The sequence below is a fragment of the Oncorhynchus gorbuscha genome, linkage group LG14 (assembly GCF_021184085.1).
Source record: "Oncorhynchus gorbuscha isolate QuinsamMale2020 ecotype Even-year linkage group LG14, OgorEven_v1.0, whole genome shotgun sequence".
Lineage (NCBI taxonomy): Eukaryota > Metazoa > Chordata > Actinopteri > Salmoniformes > Salmonidae > Oncorhynchus > Oncorhynchus gorbuscha.
Window position 1 is genome coordinate 82238037 of NC_060186.1, and position 19620 is coordinate 82257656.

The window sequence follows — 19620 nt, forward strand, 5'->3', positions numbered from 1 at the left end:
AGAGTCGGACATGGCGCGGAGTAGTGCGGACGAAATGGAGAAAATTAATGGTAAACAGTGGATGAAGCAACAGCCGTGCTGGAATGAGAACAATCGCGGTGTCAGTTCTGATGGTACTGGAGCGGGAGGATCAAGGACCGAGAATGGTCGGTAGTGGAAAGACAAGAGGAAGAAGAGGTTATGATACCGAAAACATGAAGAGGGCTACGGTAGGAAGCAAGAGTAATGATGTGATGGAGTGGAAAGTGGTGGAAGTGTTTTGTGATGAGACCACGGGGCCTGTTTTACACCTATCTGACTAACTCAAATGTATTTATATAGCCCTTCTTACATCAGCTGATATCTCAAAGTGCTGTACAGAAACCCAGCCTAAAACCCCAAACAGCAAGCAATGCAGGTGTAGAAGCACCTGCCATAGAGCAAGTGGTAGGTGAAGTGAAATTTAGTTCAGTTAATTTGGAAATGGACTATTTTACTATTTTGTAACCAGGCTCAGCGAGAGAAGATTCTGACAATGGAAAAGCTTCATGGGAAGATTTAAAAAGCCACGCCCCTGTGGTGCTTATACCAGGTGGGATGATAGTGGTGCGTATACCAGGTGGGATGATAGTGGTGCTTATACCAGGTGGGATTATAGTGGTGCTTATACCAGGTGGAATGATAGTAGTGGTTATACCAGGTGGGATTATAGTGGTGTTTATACCAGGTGGGATTATAGTGGTGCTTATACCAGGTGGGATGATAGTGGTGCTTATACCAGGTGGGATTATAGTGGTGCTTATACCAGGTGGGATTATAGTGGTGCTTATACCAGGTGGGATGATAGTGGTGCGTATACCAGGTGGGATGATAGTGGTGCGTATACCAGGTGGGATGATAGTGGTGCGTATACCAGGTGGGATGATAGTGGTGCGTATACCAGGTGGAGGGGAGTCATCACTGTGACGGGAGGCCAGAAGGTTGATCAGTGGGGAAAGAAGGGAGCCTATCAGTACTGCTGGAGGTTTGAGAACGTTATGCCTGGGAAAGTACAGATAGTTTTTAATCCACACTGATCTTTAGAATGGGACATGTAGCTGGTCAATTTTTAAAGAAAGAACATGTGCGAAGTGTGGAGGGATTGTGTGTGTGTGGTGGGGGGGGTGGTATTACCATAGAGAGGCTCAGAGATATAGAATCAGTCATGATGTATCATATGCAGAGGCTGTAAAACAGACTGGTGGAACTACAGTGCAGACTGATGGAGCTTCCATGGCTGCTCCTGGACTAAGTGGACCTGCTGTCGGGGTTGGTGTTTCTGCTGGTCCTGGTTTGGAGGCCGGGTCAGAACTATTGGCACTCATGAATGTGCGGTGGCAAAGGACACTTTTTTGATAATGAGTAAAGTTGACTTATTGGTAAGGTTATCAACATGACTTGGGTTAAACTATTGGACACACCTACTCATTCCAGGGTTTTATTTTTACTATCATTTGTTTTCAACAGGACAATAACCCCACACACCTCCAGACTGTGTAAGGACTATTTGACAAAGGAGGAGAGTGGTGGAGTGCTGCATCAGATGACCTGGCCTCCACAATCACCCGACCTCAACCCAATTGAGATGGTTTGAGATGAGATGGACCACAGAGTGAAGGAAAAGCAGCCAACAAGTGCTCAGCATATGTGGGAACTCCTTCAAGACTGTCGGAACAGCATTCCAGGTGAAGCTGGTTGAGAGTGCAAAGCTGTCAAAATCAAAAGGGTGGCTAACCTCATATTAAATATATATATTTTTTTATTTGTATATTTTGGTTACTACATGATTCCATATGTGTTATTTCATAGTTTTGATGTCTTCACTATTATTCTACAATGTAGAAAATAGTAAAAATAAAGAAAAACCCTTGAATGAGTAGATGTGTCCAAACTGTTGACTGGTACTGGTAAAACAAAATTAGATTAATGAAAGGATTAAAAATTAACTAAGCTTCCATGTTTACACTTTACCTTAAGTTATACCTTCCTCTCTTCCTCCCCCAGGTCCTCCTCCTCCTCAGTGTTTGTGGTGATGAGGATGTGAGAATGTGGCGATACCAGATGAACTCTCAGAGGAAGAGAGTCCCGGTAACACAGGGCTGTGTCCCGCACCGCAGCCAGGGAATGACGCCTTTGGCAGCTGGCTTAGCTCTGCAGGCAGTTTCCTCACCAGATCTTTCTACTGGTGAAACTGGTGACCTTAGGAGCCGGTATGGCTGCTCACAGGGTCTTTTGAACCCAGATCTGAACACAGCAGAACTGCATCAGAAGGCCCAATCACGAATCGACACCTTTTTTAAAAATTAAATGTTTTATACTTTAATCTTCATTTAACTAGACAAGTCAGTTTAAGAACATATTCTTATTTACAATGACGGCCTACCAAATGGCCTCCTACGGGGACGGGGGTCTGGGATTAAAATAAATACTATATAAATATAGGATAAAACACACATCACGACAAGAGACACCACACCACTACATAATGGGAGACCTAACAACATAGCAAGGCAGAAACACATGACAACACAACACATGGTAGCAACACATGGCAGCAACACATGGCAGCAACACAACATGGCAGCAACACAACATGGCAGCAACACAACATGGCAGCAACACAACATGGCAGCAACAACATGGTAGCAACACAACATGGCAGCAACACAACATGGCAGCAACACAACATGGCAGCAACAACATGGTAGCAACACAACATGGCAGCAACACATGGTAGCAACACAACATGGCAGCAACACAACATGGTAGCAGCACAAAACATGGTACAAACATTATTGGGCACAGACAACAGCACAAAGGGCAAGAAGGTAGAGACAACAATACATCAGGCAAAGCAGCCACTACTGTCAGTAAGAGTCCATGATGGAGTCTTTGAATGAAGAGATGGAGGTGGGTTCTTTTTTTGCAACTCGTTCCAGTCGTCAGCTGCAGCGAACTGAAAAGAGGAGAGACCCAGGGATGTGTGTGTTTTGGGGACCTTTAATGTCCAGTGCAGTTTCCTGAAAATGATAACGTCTTTAGTGTGAGAATTATAACGTCTTTAGTGTGAGAATTATAACGTCTTTAGTGTGAGAATTATAACGACTTTAGTGTGAGAATTATAACGTCTTTAGTGTGAGAATTATAACGTCTTTAGTGTGAGAATTATAACGTCTTTAGTGTGAGAGCTGTTTGCAAAGACCACCTGAAATGTCTGCCTATTTTTTGGTAGGATGGTGACATCACCAAGCGGTAAATTAGTTAATAGACCAATGAGAAAGTTCCAAACTTCTCTGTCAATAACAGCTAGTCTTCAGTTCTCCCCTCTCCACTCAGACCACACCCAGACAGTCCTCGTAAAATTCTATTATTATTATTTTACAATTTGAATTTAAAGAAGTCACCATAAGGTATTTTACAATTTGAATTTAAAGAAGTCACCATAAGGTATGCTGACGTTTCCCAGAAATGATTTGACATTGAGCTGAAAACTGCTGGATCTTTTAATCTCCTACAGTTGAAACTGTGGTTGTAAAACTTCCTTCAATATGTTCCTAATTCTAGTCTGTTTCCTGAAATAAATAAATAATGTATTCTCCACTATATCTTTATTCATCCAAATCAATTCAATGTAAACAAACCACAACCGTTAAATTAAAACTCGCGTGAATAAGACGGGACAAATCACAAAACATTTTTACTTAATTAAAATACTCAAACTCTTTTTTTCCTGGGAGTATAGTAGAATTAGTAATAGTAATATTATAGTAGAATTAGTAATAGTAATATTATAGTAGAATGATTAATTATTAATATTAGAATTGATTTGGACAACTCAAAATACTAGAAAATGACCAAAAACATACAGGGGTGAGACCCGCAGCTCGTTTTGAGTTGGTGAGATCAACTCAATATACTATAAAATTACTTTTTTTTAAATCAACTCTAAACTGTGTAGAAATAAACATTTACCTTCATATAGTTTCTTGTCGGTCCAGCTGGCTAATAATCACCAAAATGAAAACTAGACAGTCGGGGATCGTCAAAAAGTCCTAAAACAAGGTGAGGCAATATAACACCTCGAAGACTGAATGGTCTCTGGGATAAACATGAGTTTGACATCCCTGGTGTCCACAGTACAATAAACATGCTTAGAATAATGAAGTCCTTTCCTATACCAGGCAGGCAACATTATCATTATTACCAGTCCTTTACTATACCAGGCAGGCAACATTATCATTATTACCAGTCCTTTACTATACCAGGCAGGCAACATTATCATTATTACCAGTCCTTTACTATACCAGGCAGGCAACATTATCATTATTACCAGTCCTTTACTATACCAGGCAGGCAACATTATCATTATTACCAGTCCCTTCCTATACCAGGCAGGCAACATTATCATTATTACCAGTCCTTTACTATACCAGGCAGGCAACATTATCATTATTACCAGACCTTTACTATACCAGGCAGGCAACATTATCATTATTACCAGACCTTTACTATACCAGGCAGGCAACATTATCATTATTACCAGACCTTTACTATACCAGGCAGGCAACATTATCATTATTACCAGTCCTTTACTATACCAGGCAGGCAACATTATCATTATTACCAGACCTTTACTATACCAGGCAGGCAACATTATCATTATTACCAGTCCTTTACTATACCAGGCAGGCAACATTATCATTATTTCCAGATGTCTATGAAAACCCCCGCAGAAGACAAAGCTGTCGAAACATTGGTTGAATAAATTGATTGCATCAGTCATTCCACTCGTGTTTTTTTGTTGTTGTTTTCCAACACGATCATTATCCAGACTTCACCAGTAGTTGTCATATTATATATTGGTATATGTATTCAACAAGGTGAAGTTAAAGGGGGGAAGAGGAGAGGTATCTGATCCTAGATCTGTACCTAGAGGAAACGTCACCCCGTATCCACACAATTTCCTGAGTGTAACTTCTATTCACAGCGAGTTTGGGTTAGTGGTATAGTCCTTAGATGGGTCTAAGTGTTTTTGCATAGTCCTTAGATGGGTCTAAGTGTTTTTGCATAGTCCTTAGATGGGTCTAAGTGTTTTTGCATAGTCCTTAGATGGGTCTAAGTGTTTTTGCATAGTCCTTAGATGGGTCTAAGTGTTTTTGCATAGTCCTTAGATGGGTCTAAGTGTTTTTGCATAGTCCTTAGATGGGTCTAAGTGTTTTTGCATAGTCCTTAGATGGGTCTCAGTGTTTTTGCATTGACAGGCCATCATACAGAAGCAGGTGTGTATGTTGTCCCTCACCTGTCTGCGCGCGGGACCTTTCCACACCGACCCCTGTCCTTCTTACTTCCGCTCGGTCGCGCAGCTTATCCCGATCATCTGACACCAGGACAAATGGCGGACCAGGATGGCAGCGACACATCTCCGACAGTACCACAAGGTGAGCTCCCATCAACGGGAATCTTTACTCAACAACTTCTCTCGAAGTTTCATGTGTGATTTAACTTGGAGGTATCCACGGACCGGAGGGTTGTCGTTTTCAGCCCTCTTCTCCGCTTGTCAACGAGAAGTGATCTGAAGTAGCGTAGTGCGAGGCGCCGGGTCACGGGGACCGGATTAACTATCAACCTTGCATAGAACACTGAACCCACCGGTTATTATCAAACTCACCGTGTTTGTTACGGAAACGACTTAAATACATTTCCCAGACGAATTGTGCCGCTAGGCTAGATACACTTGTTGGGATGTTTGGCGAAGTTGCATGCAGTTTGTTGCGGTATAATTCCCAGTATCTCTCCGAGTTGACGTGACAGGTGGAGCCTGGACGAACAGACCGAGGCTCGGCGGAAGCCAGGCACTTGGCAGGTACATGTTTCGCTAGATTAGGAATACTCAGTGTACATAAAAACCAAACATTATGAACCCCCTTTTGCCTTCAGAATAGGCTCAATTCGTCAGGGACATGAACTCTATAAGGTATCTAAAGCGTTTCCACAGTTGTGTCAAATTGACTGGATGTCCTTTGGGTGGTTGACCATTCTTGATACACACACTGGAAACAGTTGATCCTGATAAACCCAGTAGTGTTGTAGTTCTTGACATACTGGTGCGCTTACTAAGTCGAAGGCACTTCAATCTTTTGTTTAGCCCATTCACCCTCTGAATGGTACACAGATACAATCCATGTCTCAAGGCTTAAACATCCTTCTTTAACCCGTCTCCTCCCCTTCATCTACACTGATTGAAGTGGATTTAACAGGTGACATCAATAAGGGATCATATCTGTCACCTGGATTCACCTGGTTGTCATGGAAAGAGGTGTTCCTAATGTTTTAATATGTTCCCAGGTCAGTCTGGATCCAAAGGAATGAATATGTTTATTATGTTTACATCTATTATCTCTAAATCCATGGCCGAGGCTCCAGCGCCGTGGCCGAGGCTCCGTGGCCGAGGCTCCGTGACCATGGCCGAGGCTCCGTGACCGTGGCTCCAGCACCGACTCTCCGTGACCGTGGCCGAGGCTCCAGCACCGAGGCTCCAGCACCGAGGCTCCAGCACCGTTGCCGAGGCTAAAGCACCGTGGCTCCAGCGCCGAGGCTCCAGCACCGTTGCCGAGGCTAAAGCACCGTGGCTCCAGCGCCGAGGCTCCAGCACCATGGCCGAGGCTCCAGCGCCGAGGCTCCAGCACCGTGGCCGAGGCTCCAGCACCGTGGCCGAGGCTCCAGCACCGTGGCCGAGGCTCCAGCACCGTGGCCGAGGCTCCAGCACCGTGGCCGAGGCTCCAGCACCGTGGCCGAGGCTCCAGCACCGAGGCTCCAGCACCGTGACCGAGGCTCCGTGGCCGAGGCTCTGTGACCGTGGCCGAGGGTCTGTGACCGTGGCCGAGGCTCTGTGACCGTGGCCGAGGCTCTGTGACCGTGGCTCCAGCACCGAGGCTCCGTGGCCGAGGCTCCGTGACCGTGGCCGAGGCTCCAGCGCCGTGGCCGAGGCTCCGTGGCCGGGGCTAAAGCCGTGGCCGAGGCTCCGTGACCGTGGCCGGGGCTCCAGCGCCGTGGCCGAGGCTCCGAGACCGTGGCCGGGGCTCCAGCACCGTGGCTCCAGCGCCGTGGCCGAGGCTAAAGCACCGTGGCCGAGGCTCCAGCACCGAGGCTCCGTGACCGTGGCCGGGGCTAAAGCACCGTGGCCGAGGCTCCGTGACCGTGGCCGGGGCTCCAGCACCGTGGCTCCAGCGCCGTGGCCGAGGCTCCAGCGCCGTGGCCGAGGCTCCAGCACCGAGGCTCCAGTGTTAAGTGTTTGCATCATGCTTTCTAGAATGTCGACTTTGGCCTTAGAGGAGGCCTTCTGTTGTTCCCAGGGATATGGGACTCAGGCCTGTTTATTGTACACTACCCCAATCTCAATACATTTCAAACCTGACTCTGGGGACGCAGTGGAATGAAATGTCTGTGTGTGTAAGCAGGGTGTGTATCTGGTTAAAGTGTAAGGTGTTCCTCCATACAGCAGGACCAGGGGGACAACGACCAGCTCTATGAACTAAAGGACCAGGGGGACAACGACCAGCTCTATGAACTAAAGGACCAGGGGGACAACGACCAGCTCTATGAACTAAAGGACCAGGGGGACAACGACCAGCTCTATGAACTAAAGGACCAGGGGGACAACGACCAGCTCTATGAACTAAAGGACCAGGGGGACAACGACCAGCTCTATGAACTAAAGGACCAGGGGGACAACGACCAGCTCTATGAACTAAAGGACCAGGGGGACAACGACCAGCTCTATGAACTAAAAGGGGGGTGTTTGTCAGATAGGGGTGCTTATGTTTTACTGTATGTACAGTCAGTGGTTAACCTGTCATTTCTTGTAGCGCTCGACCGATTATGATTTTTTTCAACGCGATACTGATTATTGGAAGACCAATAAAATGTCGATACCGATTAATTAGCCGATTTAAAAATAACAATAAAAAATAAATAAAAATGTTTTTTTACAATTTTTTAATTATGTTTTTATATATATTTATTTGTAATAATAACAATTACAACAATACTGAATGAACACTTATTTTAACTTAATATAATATATCAATAAAATCAATTTAGCCTCAAATAAATAATGAAACATGTTCAATTTGGTTTAAATAATGCAAAAACAAAGTGTTGGAGAAGAAAGTAAAAGTGCAATATGTGCCATGTAAGAAAGATAACGTTTCAGTTCCTTGCTCAGAACATGAGAACATATGAAAGCTGGTGGTTCCTTTTAACATGAGTCTCCAATATTCCCAGGTAAGAAGTTCTAGGTTGTAGTTATTATAGGATGTTGCTCTCTATACCATTTGTATTTCATATACCTTTGACTATTGGATGTTCTATTAGGTACTTTAGTATTGCCATCCTCATCTCAGGAGTTGATAGGCTTGAAGGTCAGCCTGCCACTCAGTCTCCTCGTGGAGTAACAGGTGGTCAGCCTGCCACTCAGTCTCCTCGTGGAGTAACAGGTGGTCAGCCTGCCACTCAGTCTCCTCATGGAGTAACAGGTGGTCAGCCTGCCACTGTCTCCTCGTGGAGTAACAGGTGGTCAGCAGTCTCCTCGTGGAGTAACAGGCGGTCAGCCTCGTGGAGTAACAGGTGGTCAGCAGTCTCCTCGTGGAGTAACAGCGGTCAGCCTGTAACAGGCGGTCAGTCTCCTCATGGAGTAACAGGTGGTCAGCCTGCCACTGTCTCCTCGTGGAGTAACAGGTGGTCAGCCTTGTCACTCAGTCTCCTCGTGGAGTAACAGGTGGTCAGCAGTCTCCTCGTGGAGTAACAGGTGGTCAGCAGTCTCCTCGTGGAGTAACAGGTGGTCAGCCTGCCACGCAGTCTCCTCGTGGAGTAACAGGTGGTCAGCAGTCTCCTCGTGGAGTAACAGGTGGTCAGCAGTCTCCTCGTGGAGTAACAGGTGGTCAGCCTGCCACTCAGTCTCCTCGTGGAGTAACAGGTGGTCAGCAGTCTCCTCGTGGAGTAACAGGTGGTCAGCAGTCTCCTCGTGGAGTAACAGGTGGTCAGCCTGCCACTCAGTCTCCTCGTGGAGTAACAGGTGGTCAGACCACTGTCTCCTCGTGGAGTAACAGGTGGTCAGCCTGCCACTGTCTCCTCGTGGATTAACAGGTGGTCAGCAGTCTCCTCGTGGAGTAACAGGTGGTCAGCCTGCTACTGTCTCCTCATGGAGTAACAGGTGGTCAGCCTGCTACTGTCTCCTCATGGAGTAACAGGTGGTCAGCAGTCTCCTCGTGGAGTAACAGGTGGTCAGCAGTCTCCTCGTGGAGTAACAGGTGGTCAGCAGTCTCCTCGTGGAGTAACAGGTGGTCAGACCACTGTCTCCTCGTGGAGTAACAGGTGGTCAGCCTGCTACTGTCTCCTCATGGAGTAACAGGTGGTCAGCCTGCTACTGTCTCCTCATGGAGTAACAGGTGGTCAGCAGTCTCCTCGTGGAGTAACAGGTGGTCAGCAGTCTCCTCGTGGAGTAACAGGTGGTCAGACCACTGTCTCCTCGTGGAGTAACAGGTGGTCAGCCTGCCACTCAGTCTCCTCGTGGAGTAACAGGTGGTCAGCCTGCCACTCAGTCTCCTCGTGGAGTAACAGGTGGTCAGCAGTCTCCTCGTGGAGTAACAGGTGGTCAGCAGTCTCCTCGTGGAGTAACAGGTGGTCAGCAGTCTCCTCGTGGAGTAACAGGCGGTCAGCAGTCTCCTCATGGAGTAACAGGCGGTCAGCAGTCTCCTCGTGGAGTAACAGGCGGTCAGCAGTCTCCTCGTGGATTAACAGGTGGTCAGCCTGCCACTCAGTCTCCTCGTGGAGTAACAGGTGGTCAGCCTGCCACTCAGTCTCCTCGTGGAGTAACAGGTGGTCAGCAGTCTCCTCGTGGAGTAACAGGTGGTCAGCCTGCCACTCAGTCTCCTCGTGGAGTAACAGGTGATCAGCCTGCCACGCAGTCTCCTCGTGGAGTAACAGGTGGTCAGCCTGCCACTGTCTCCTCGTGGAGTAACAGTTGGTCAGCCTGCCACTCAGTCTCCTCGTGGAGTAACAGTTGGTCAGCCCACTGTCTCCTCGTGGAGTAACAGGTAGTCAGCCTGCCACTCAGTCTCCTCGTGGAGTAACAGGTGGTCAGCCTGCCACTGTCTCCTCGTGGAGTAACAGGTAGTCAGCCTGCCACTCAGTCTCCTCGTGGAGTAACAGGTGGTCAGCAGTCTCCTCGTGGAGTAACAGCCTGCCACTCAGTCTCCTCGTGGAGTAACAGGTGGTCAGCCTGCCACTGTCTCCTCGTGGAGTAACAGGTGGTCAGCCTGCCACTGTCTCCTCGTGGATTAACAGGTGGTCAGCAGTCTCCTCGTGGAGTAACAGGTGGTCAGCCTGCCACTGTCTCCTCGTGGAGTAACAGGTGGTCAGCCTGCCACAGTCTCCTCGTGGAGTAACAGGTGGTCAGCCTGCCACTGTCTCCTCGTGGAGTAACAGGTAGTCAGCCTGCCACTCTGTCTCCTCGTGGAGTAACAGGTGGTCAGCCTGCCACTGTCTCCTCGTGGAGTAACAGGTGGTCAGCCTGCCACTGTCTCCTCGTGGATTAACAGGTGGTCAGCCCACTGTCTCCTCGTGGATTAACAGGTGGTCAGCCTGCCACTGTCTCCTCGTGGATTAACAGGTGGTCAGCCTGCCACTGTCTCCTCGTGGATTAACAGGTGGTCAGCCTGCCACTGTCTCCTCGTGGAGTAACAGGTGGTCAGCCTGCCACTGTCTCCTCGTGGAGTAACAGGTGGTCAGCAGTCTCCTCGTGGAGTAACAGGTGGTCAGCCTGCCACTGTCTCCTCGTGGAGTAACAGGTGGTCAGCCTGCCACTGTCTCCTCGTGGAGTAACAGGTGGTCAGCCTGCCACTCAGTCTCCTCGTGGAATAACAGGTGGTCAGCCTGCCACTGTCTCCTCGTGGAGTAACAGGTGGTCAGCCTGCCACTGTCTCCTCGTGGAGTAACAGGTGGTCAGCCTGCCACTCAGTCTCCTCGTGGAGTAACAGTTGGTCAGCAGTCTCCTCGTGGAGTAACAGGTGGTCAGCCTGCCACTGTCTCCTCGTGGAGTAACAGGTGGTCAGCCTGCCACTCAGTCTCCTCGTGGAGTAACAGTTGGTCAGCCTGCCACTGTCTCCTCGTGGAGTAACAGGTGGTCAGCCTGCCACTGTCTCCTCGTGGAGTAACAGGTGGTCAGCCCACTGTCTCCTCGTGGATTAACAGGTGGTCAGCCTGCCACTGTCTCCTCGTGGATTAACAGGTGGTCAGCCTGCCACTGTCTCCTCGTGGAGTAACAGGTGGTCAGCCTGCCACTGTCTCCTCGTGGAGTAACAGGTGGTCAGCCTGCCACTGTCTCCTCGTGGATTAACAGGTGGTCAGCCTGCCACTGTCTCCTCGTGGAGTAACAGGTGGTCAGCCTGCCACTGTCTCCTCGTGGAGTAACAGGTGGTCAGCCTGCCACTGTCTCCTCGTGGAGTAACAGGTGGTCAGCCTGCCACTGTCTCCTCGTGGAGTAACAGGTGGTCAGCCTGCCACTGTCTCCTCGTGGAGTAACAGGTGGTCAGCCTGCCACTCAGTCTCCTCGTGGAGTAACAGGTGGTCAGCCTGCCACTGTCTCCTCGTGGAGTAACAGGTGGTCAGCCTGCCACTGTCTCCTCGTGGAGTAACAGGTGGTCAGCCTGCCACTCAGTCTCCTCGTGGAGTAACAGTTGGTCAGCAGTCTCCTCGTGGAGTAACAGTTGGTCAGCCTGCCACTGTCTCCTCGTGGAGTAACAGGTGGTCAGCCTGCCACTCAGTCTCCTCGTGGAGTAACAGTTGGTCAGCCTGCCACTGTCTCCTCGTGGAGTAACAGGTGGTCAGCCTGCCACTGTCTCCTCGTGGAGTAACAGGTGGTCAGCCCACTGTCTCCTCGTGGATTAACAGGTGGTCAGCCTGCCACTGTCTCCTCGTGGATTAACAGGTGGTCAGCCTGCCACTGTCTCCTCGTGGATTAACAGGTGGTCAGCCTGCCACTGTCTCCTCGTGGAGTAACAGGTGGTCAGCCTGCCACTGTCTCCTCGTGGAGTAACAGGTGGTCAGCCTGCCACTGTCTCCTCGTGGAGTAACAGGTGGTCAGCCTGCCACTGTCTCCTCGTGGAGTAACAGGTGGTCAGCCTGCCACTGTCTCCTCGTGGAGTAACAGGTGGTCAGCCTGCCACTGTCTCCTCGTGGAGTAACAGGTGGTCAGCCTGCCACTGTCTCCTCGTGGAGTAACAGGTGGTCAGCCTGCCACGCAGTCTCCTCGTGGAGTAACAGGTAGTCAGCCTGCCACTCAGTCTCCTCGTGGAGTAACAGGTGGTCAGCCTGCCACTGTCTCCTCGTGGAGTAACAGGTGGTCAGCCTGCCACTGTCTCCTCGTGGAGTAACAGGTGGTCAGCCTGCCACTGTCTCCTCGTGGAGTAACAGGTGGTCAGCCCACTGTCTCCTCGTGGAGTAACAGGTGGTCAGCCTGCCACTGTCTCCTCGTGGAGTAACAGGTGGTCAGCCTGCCACTGTCTCCTCGTGGAGTAACAGGTGGTCAGCCTGCCACTGTCTCCTCGTGGAGTAACAGGTGGTCAGCCTGCCACTGTCTCCTCGTGGAGTAACAGGTGGTCAGCCTGCCACTGTCTCCTCGTGGAGTAACAGGTGGTCAGCCCACTGTCTCCTCGTGGAGTAACAGGTGGTCAGCCTGCCACTGTCTCCTCGTGGAGTAACAGGTGGTCAGCCTGCCACTGTCTCCTCGTGGAGTAACAGGTGGTCAGCCTGCCACTGTCTCCTCGTGGAGTAACAGGTGGTCAGCCTGCCACTGTCTCCTCGTGGAGTAACAGGTGGTCAGCCTGCCACTGTCTCCTCGTGGAGTAACAGGTGGTCAGCCTGCCACACAGTCTCCTCGTGGAGTAACAGGTGGTCAGCCTGCCACTGTCTCCTCGTGGAGTAACAGGTGGTCAGCCTGCCACTGTCTCCTCGTGGAGTAACAGGTGGTCAGCCTGCCACTCAGTCTCCTCGTGGAGTAACAGGTGGTCAGCCTGCCACTGTCTCCTCGTGGATTAACAGGTGGTCAGCCTGCCACTGTCTCCTCGTGGAGTAACAGTTGGTCAGCCTGCCACTGTCTCCTCGTGGAGTAACAGGTGGTCAGCCTGCCACTGTCTCCTCGTGGAGTAACAGGTGGTCAGCCTGCCACTGTCTCCTCGTGGAGTAACAGGTGGTCAGCAGTCTCCTCGTGGAGTAACAGGTGGTCAGCCTGCCACTGTCTCCTCGTGGAGTAACAGGTGGTCAGCCTGCCACTGTCTCCTCGTGGAGTAACAGGTGGTCAGCCCACTGTCTCCTCGTGGAGTAACAGGTGGTCAGCCTGCCACTGTCTCCTCGTGGAGTAACAGGTGGTCAGCAGTCTCCTCGTGGAGTAACAGGTGGTCAGCCCACTGTCTCCTCGTGGAGTAACAGGTGGTCAGCCTGCCACTCAGTCTCCTCGTGGAGTAACAGGTGGTCAGCCTGCCACTGTCTCCTCGTGGAGTAACAGGTGGTCAGCCTGCCACTGTCTCCTCGTGGATTAACAGGTGGTCAGCCTGCCACTGTCTCCTCGTGGATTAACAGGTGGTCAGCCTGCCACTGTCTCCTCGTGGAGTAACAGGTGGTCAGCCCAGTCTCCTCGTGGAGTAACAGGTGGTCAGCCTGCCACTGTCTCCTCGTGGATTACAATGTAATCGGCATCCAAAATTACAGATTGTTATGAAATCCTGAAATCGGCCCAATAATCAGATCAGATGATTTAATCGGTTAACCTCTAATTTCTCGTCTATGCCTCAAGGCAGCAGCCACTAATGTGTTAGTGGCTGTTTAACAGTCTGGCCACTGAGATAGAAGCTGTTTTTCAGTCTCGTCCCATGTACCCGTGGTTAACCTGTGATTTCTAGTCTATGCCTATAGGCAGCAGCCTCTGATGTGCTAGTGATGGCTGTTTAACAGATAGAAGCCGTTTTTCAGTCTCAGTGGTTAACCAGTCTCTCGGTCCCTTGCACCAGTGGTTAACACCCCCTGGGACGCCCTCTGAGAGTAGGGTCACGGCCAGGGATCAGCCATTATTGAGGGCGACCCTGGAGCCATTGGACATAAGTGCCGTGCTCAAGGGCACATCGGCAGATTTTTCACCTTGTCGGCTCAGGGATTCAAACTAGCAACCTTTAAGTTACTGGCCCAACGCTCTTAACTGATAGGACAGAAGACCAGTGCCCATAGTCCAGGGCCCATAGACTGTAGAACAGGGGCCATAGACCCAGGGCCCATAGGGGCTGTAGAACAGGGGCCATAGACCAGGGCCCATAGGGGCTGTAGACCAGGGGCCGAAGACCAGGGCCCATAGGGGCCGAAGACCAGGGCCCATAGGGGCCGAAGACCAGGGCCCATAGGGGCCGAAGACCAGGGCCCATCAGTGCACAAAGTGAGGTTTGTTGAGATCGGTGTGGAAGAACTTAACTGGCCTGTACAGAGCCCTGACCTCAACCCCATCAAACACCTTTGGGATAAATTGGAATGCCGACTGCGAGCCTGAAGTTCTAATCGCCCAACATCAGTGCCCGACCTCACTAATGCTCTTGTGGCTGAATGGAAGCAAGTCCCCGCAGCAATGTTCCAACATCTAGTGGAAATCCTTCCCAGAAGAGTGGAGGCTGTTATAGCAGCAAGGGGGGTCCAACTCCATATTAAATGACCATGATTTTAGAACAAGTCGTTCGACTAGCTATTCTCACATCCAAAAGGCTGGGTCTATATTCAATTCAAAGGGCCTTATTGGCATGGGAAACATGTTTACATTGAAATTGAAAGAGATACATTTTAAAATAATAGAGACATTTCAAATGTTATATTATTGGCTGTACAGTGTTGTAACAATGTACAAATAGTTGAAGTATAAAAGGTAAAATAAATAAACAGATACAATATGGGTTGTATTGACAATGGTGTTTGTTCTTCACTGGTTGACCTTTCTACATGGCAACGGGCCACACTCTGTTGCTCTGATGGCACTGTGGTATTTCACCCAGTAGATATGGGAGTTTGTAGCCTGTCTTCTCTTGAGAGCCATGTCTGCCTATACGGAGGCCTTTCTCAATAGCAAGGCTATGCTCACTGAGTCTGTACATAGTCAAAGCTTATTCTGCCACTGTGTACTCTCTGTTTAGGGCCAAATAGAATTCTAGTTTGCTCTGTTTTTTTGGTTCTTTCCAGTTTGTCAAGTAGTTATTTTGTTTTCTCATAATTTGGTTGGGTCTAATTGTGTTCCTGTCCTGGGGCTCTGTGGAGTCTGTTCGTGTTCTCCCTCGCTCATATTGCCTGGCACTGCCATCGCAGACTGTCTGGACGTGGCACAGAGATCTACTCTCTCTCTGTCTCCGTCATATTCCTATCCCATCCCTCCCCCTTTTCTGTTCTGCTGTCTCTCGATCTAACGACCCGTTAGCCGGAGGACAGCGAGCTAGCATTAGTTATTAACCTGGCAGTGGCTAGCCGAGTGGCGGGGTCTCCTGCCCCCCTCACGGGGTGGGCCAGACTGGGTGGTGGGACAGTGAAGGGACCAGGAGGCTGCAGAAGGGGAGAGGTGTGGAAGGAGAGGCTGCCATCCCTGCCCTCCTCACCATCACTGAGGAAGGAAGAGGAAGGACAGCAAGGAAGAGAAGAGGATGGAGGGGAGAGGTGTAACGGGGGGAGGGGGGCAACAAGTAAACACGGGACAGCGGTGTGGGGTGACGGTAGACTGACTGAATCTTACGCTGTTTCATCTGTTAATCGGCACTCTGCAGGTGCCGTCCCCTGTGTCAGCGGAGGGGGAGAGGGGGAGAGGGGAGAGAGGGAGAGGGGGAGAGAGGGAGAGGGGGTGTATAAATATAAATGTCACGTTCACTCTGTGTTACTGTGTTTAGTATTTGAGAGCCAGTGATTTCCTCTGGTAAGACACTTTATAATAGAATAATACACTGGATCAGAGACCGAGGGATCCCGAAAATATCAGTTCACTTCTCTATTTCTCTACCTTGAGACCCTTATGCCACAAAAATATATTTAACAAAAAATATATAAACGCATCAATTTTACTGAGCTAAAGTTCATATAAAGGAAATCAGTTAATTAAAATACAGAGGACAGAAGAAGTATGTGAACCCTTTGGAATGACCCTTGACCCTTGACCTGGATTTTTGCATCACTCGGTCATCAAATGTGATCTGATCTTCATTTAAGTCACAATAATAGACAAACATGTGTGATAACACACAAATGATTATATTTATCTTGTCTATATTGAATATATCATTTAAACATTCACAGTGTAGGTTGGAAAAAGTAAGTGAACACTAATGGCTAATGACTTCTCCAAAAGCTATTTGGAGTCTATAAATTGTCTATAAACGGAGAAAGTTCAGCACTGTTGCTACTCTCCCTAGGAGTGGCCGTCCTGCAAAGATGACTGCAAGAGCACAGCGCAGAACGCTCACTGAGGTTAAGTAGAATCCTAGAGTGCTAACGCTAAAGACAGAAATCTCTGGAACATGCGAACATCTCTGTTGACGAGTCTACTATACGTAAAACACTAAACAAGAATGGTGTTCATGTGGAGGACACCACGGGAGAAGACACTGCTGTCCGAAAAAAAAAAACTATTGCTGCACGTCTGAAGGAAAATAACACCTGGATGTTCCACAGCGCTACTGATAAAATGTTCTGTGGACAAACTACAGTTGTTTGGAAGGAACACAACACTATGTGTGGAGAAAGAAAAGCACAGCACACCAACATCAAAACCTCCTCCCAACTGTAAAGTCTGGTGGAGGGAGCGTCGTTGTTTGGGGCTGCTTTGCTGGATAGATTTCTATCGTCAACAGAAAAAATGAATTCCCAAGTTTATCAAGACATTTTGCTGGAGAATGTGTAAGGCTTTTCTATCCGCCAATTGAAGCTCAACAGAAGTTGGGTGATGCAACAGGACAACGACCCAAAACACAGAAGTAAATCAACAACAGAATGGCTTCAACAGCAGAAATTCGGAGCCAAGCCAACTAGGGAACCAGGTCCAGCCAATCTGAATGTTTTTCCTCCACAAAATGGCTTTACTACAACAGAAATGCTCCTCAGTTTCATCAGCTGGTCTCAGACGATCCCGCTGCTGAAGAAGCTGGATGTGGACGTCCTGGGTTGGCGTGGTAACACGTGGTCTGAGGTTAAAGAAGCTGGATGTGGAGGTCCTGGGTTGGCGTGGTAACACGTGGTCTGAGGTTGTGAGACCGGTTGGACATACTGCCAAATTCTCTAAAATGACATTGGAGGCGGCTTATGGTAGAGAAATTATCATTAAATTCTCTGGCAACAGCTCTGTTGGACATTCCTGTAGGCATCACGCCAATTGCAACGCGCCCTCATAACATGAGACATCTGTTATGAAGCTGCACATTTTAGTGGCCATTATTTGTCCCCAGCACAAGGTGCACCCATGTAATGATCATGCTGATTTAATCAGCTTCTTGATATGCCACACCTGTCAGGTGGATGGATTATCTTGGTAAAAGGATAAATGCTCACTAATAGTGATTTTAAGAAATTTGTGCACAAAATGTGAGAAATAAGCTTTTTTGAAGTATGATGTAAAAACGTCTTGGATCTTTTATTGCAGCTCATGAGACACGGGACCAATGTTTTATTTTTTTGTTCAGTATATGGTGATAAACTGTAAACCACACTATTTACCAAGAGTTTATAACACTGTGTTCTAACTCAGGCAAGCAGATCCTCCAGACTTCCTTAATATTAGAGATTGCGCACCAGTTGTTGTTTACAGAGGCACACTCCTCCCTTCTTGAGTTTATCGGAGGCTACCGTTTGGTCCTGCCGATGCATAGAGAAAGATCAGTTCAGATGAAGGAAAGGAAGCCCTACAATCACAGTCACAGTGATGATCGCCAGACCTCAGGATGTGTTTACCCAGCTCAAAGTGCCTGCTGTGGGGCTGTCAGTCTCTGGCCCCTCTCCCCCAGCAGCCTGGAGCTTAGCTTAACGTTAGCGCTGGCTAATCCTCTCAGGTTTGAGGCAGAGGATGCTAACCATGCCGCTACGTTAGCCTAGCCTGCTACATACAGCCAGGGAGAGTGCAACGCTAATCGCTAAATCTGACCGTTTGATTTGAGCAGAGAGGGGGGGGAGGGGTGCACATACAGAGACCAGTGAGTTTAGGTGGTGTAGACACACAACAACATGAGTGGGAGGGGCAGATTAAAAGGGTTCCTTCTCTCTCTCTCTCTCTCTCTCTCTCGGTCTGTCTATCTCTCTCTCCTCTCTCTCTCTCTCTCTCTCTCTCGGTCTCTCTATCTCTCTCTCTCTCGGTCTCTCTCTCTCCTCTCTCTCGGTCTATCTGTCTCTCTCTGTCACTCTCTCTGTCACTCTCTCTCTCTCTCTCGGTCTGTCTATCTCTCTCTCTCCTCTCTCTCTCTCTCCTCTCTCTCGGTCTATCTGTCTCTCTCCATCTCTCTCTCTCTCTCGGTCTCTCTATCTCTCTCTCTCTCTCGGTCTCTCTCTCTCCTCTCTCTCCTCTCTCTCGGTCTCTCTGTCACTCTCTCTGTCACTCTCTCTGTCACTCTCTCTGTCACTCTACTCTCTCTGTCACTCTCTCTGTCACTCTCTCTGTCACTCTCTCTGTCTCTCTCTCTGTCTCTCTGTCTCTCTCTCTCTCTCTCTCTCTCTCTCTCTCTCTCTCTCTCTCTCTCTGTCTCTCTCTGTCTCTCTCTCTCTGTCTCTCTCTCTCTGTCTCTCTCTCTCTCTCTCTGTCTCTCTCTCTCTCTCTCTCTTCTCTCTCTCGGTCTGTGTCTTCTGATTGCTCTTTGTCCTTCTCTGCTGGGTGTTTTGGGGAGTAGGGTTAGTGCTGGGTGTTTTTGGGGGTAGGGTTAGTGCTGGGTGTTTTTGGGGGTAGGGTTAGTACTGGATGTTTTTGGGGGTAGGGTTAGTACTGGATGTTTTTGGGGGGTAGGGTGAGTGCTGGGTGTTTTGGGGGTAGGGTGATGCTGGGTGTTTTGGGGGTAGGGTTAGTGCTGGGTGTTTTGGGGGGGGGTTAGTGCTGGGTGTTTTGGGGGGTAGGGTGATGCTGGGTGTTTTGGGGGTGTAGGGTTAGTGCTGGGTGTTTTTTGGGGGTAGGGTTAGTGCTGGGTGTTTTTGGGGGGTAGGATTAGTGCTGGGTGTTTTGGGGGGTAGGGTTAGTGCTGGGTGTTTTGGGGGGTAGGGTTAGTGCTGGATGTTTTGGGGGGTAGGGTTAGTGCTGGGTGTTTTTGGGGGTAGGGTTAGTGCTGGGTGTTTTTGGGGGTAGGGTGATGCTGGTTGTTTTGGGGGTAGGGTTAGTGCTGGGTGTTTTTTGGGGGGGTAGGGTTAGTGCTGGGTGTTTTTGGGGGTAGGGTTAGTACTGGATGTTTTGGGGGGGGGTGATGCTGGGTGTTTTTTGGGGGTAGGGTTAGTGCTGGGTGTTTTTGGGGGGTAGGGTTAGTGCTGGGTGTTTTTGGGGGTAGGGTTAGTGCTGGGTGTTTTTTGGGG

At 49.3% G+C, this 19620-nt stretch overlaps 1 protein-coding gene across 5 annotated transcripts in view; it reads left to right on the top strand.

Annotated features, from left to right (window-relative positions):
• Positions 1 to 5328: 5328 nt before the first annotated feature.
• LOC123995479 (ensconsin-like) overlaps positions 5329 to 19620 on the top strand; it is a 63305-nt gene continuing 49013 nt past the window's right edge. For all 5 annotated transcript variants that reach the window (XM_046299122.1, XM_046299124.1, XM_046299123.1 and 2 more), the window contains exon 1: positions 5329 to 5456. In XM_046299122.1, coding sequence (XP_046155078.1) covers positions 5411 to 5456 — 46 coding nt within the window. In that variant the 5' untranslated portion in view covers positions 5329 to 5410. The remainder of the gene's footprint in view (positions 5457 to 19620) is intronic.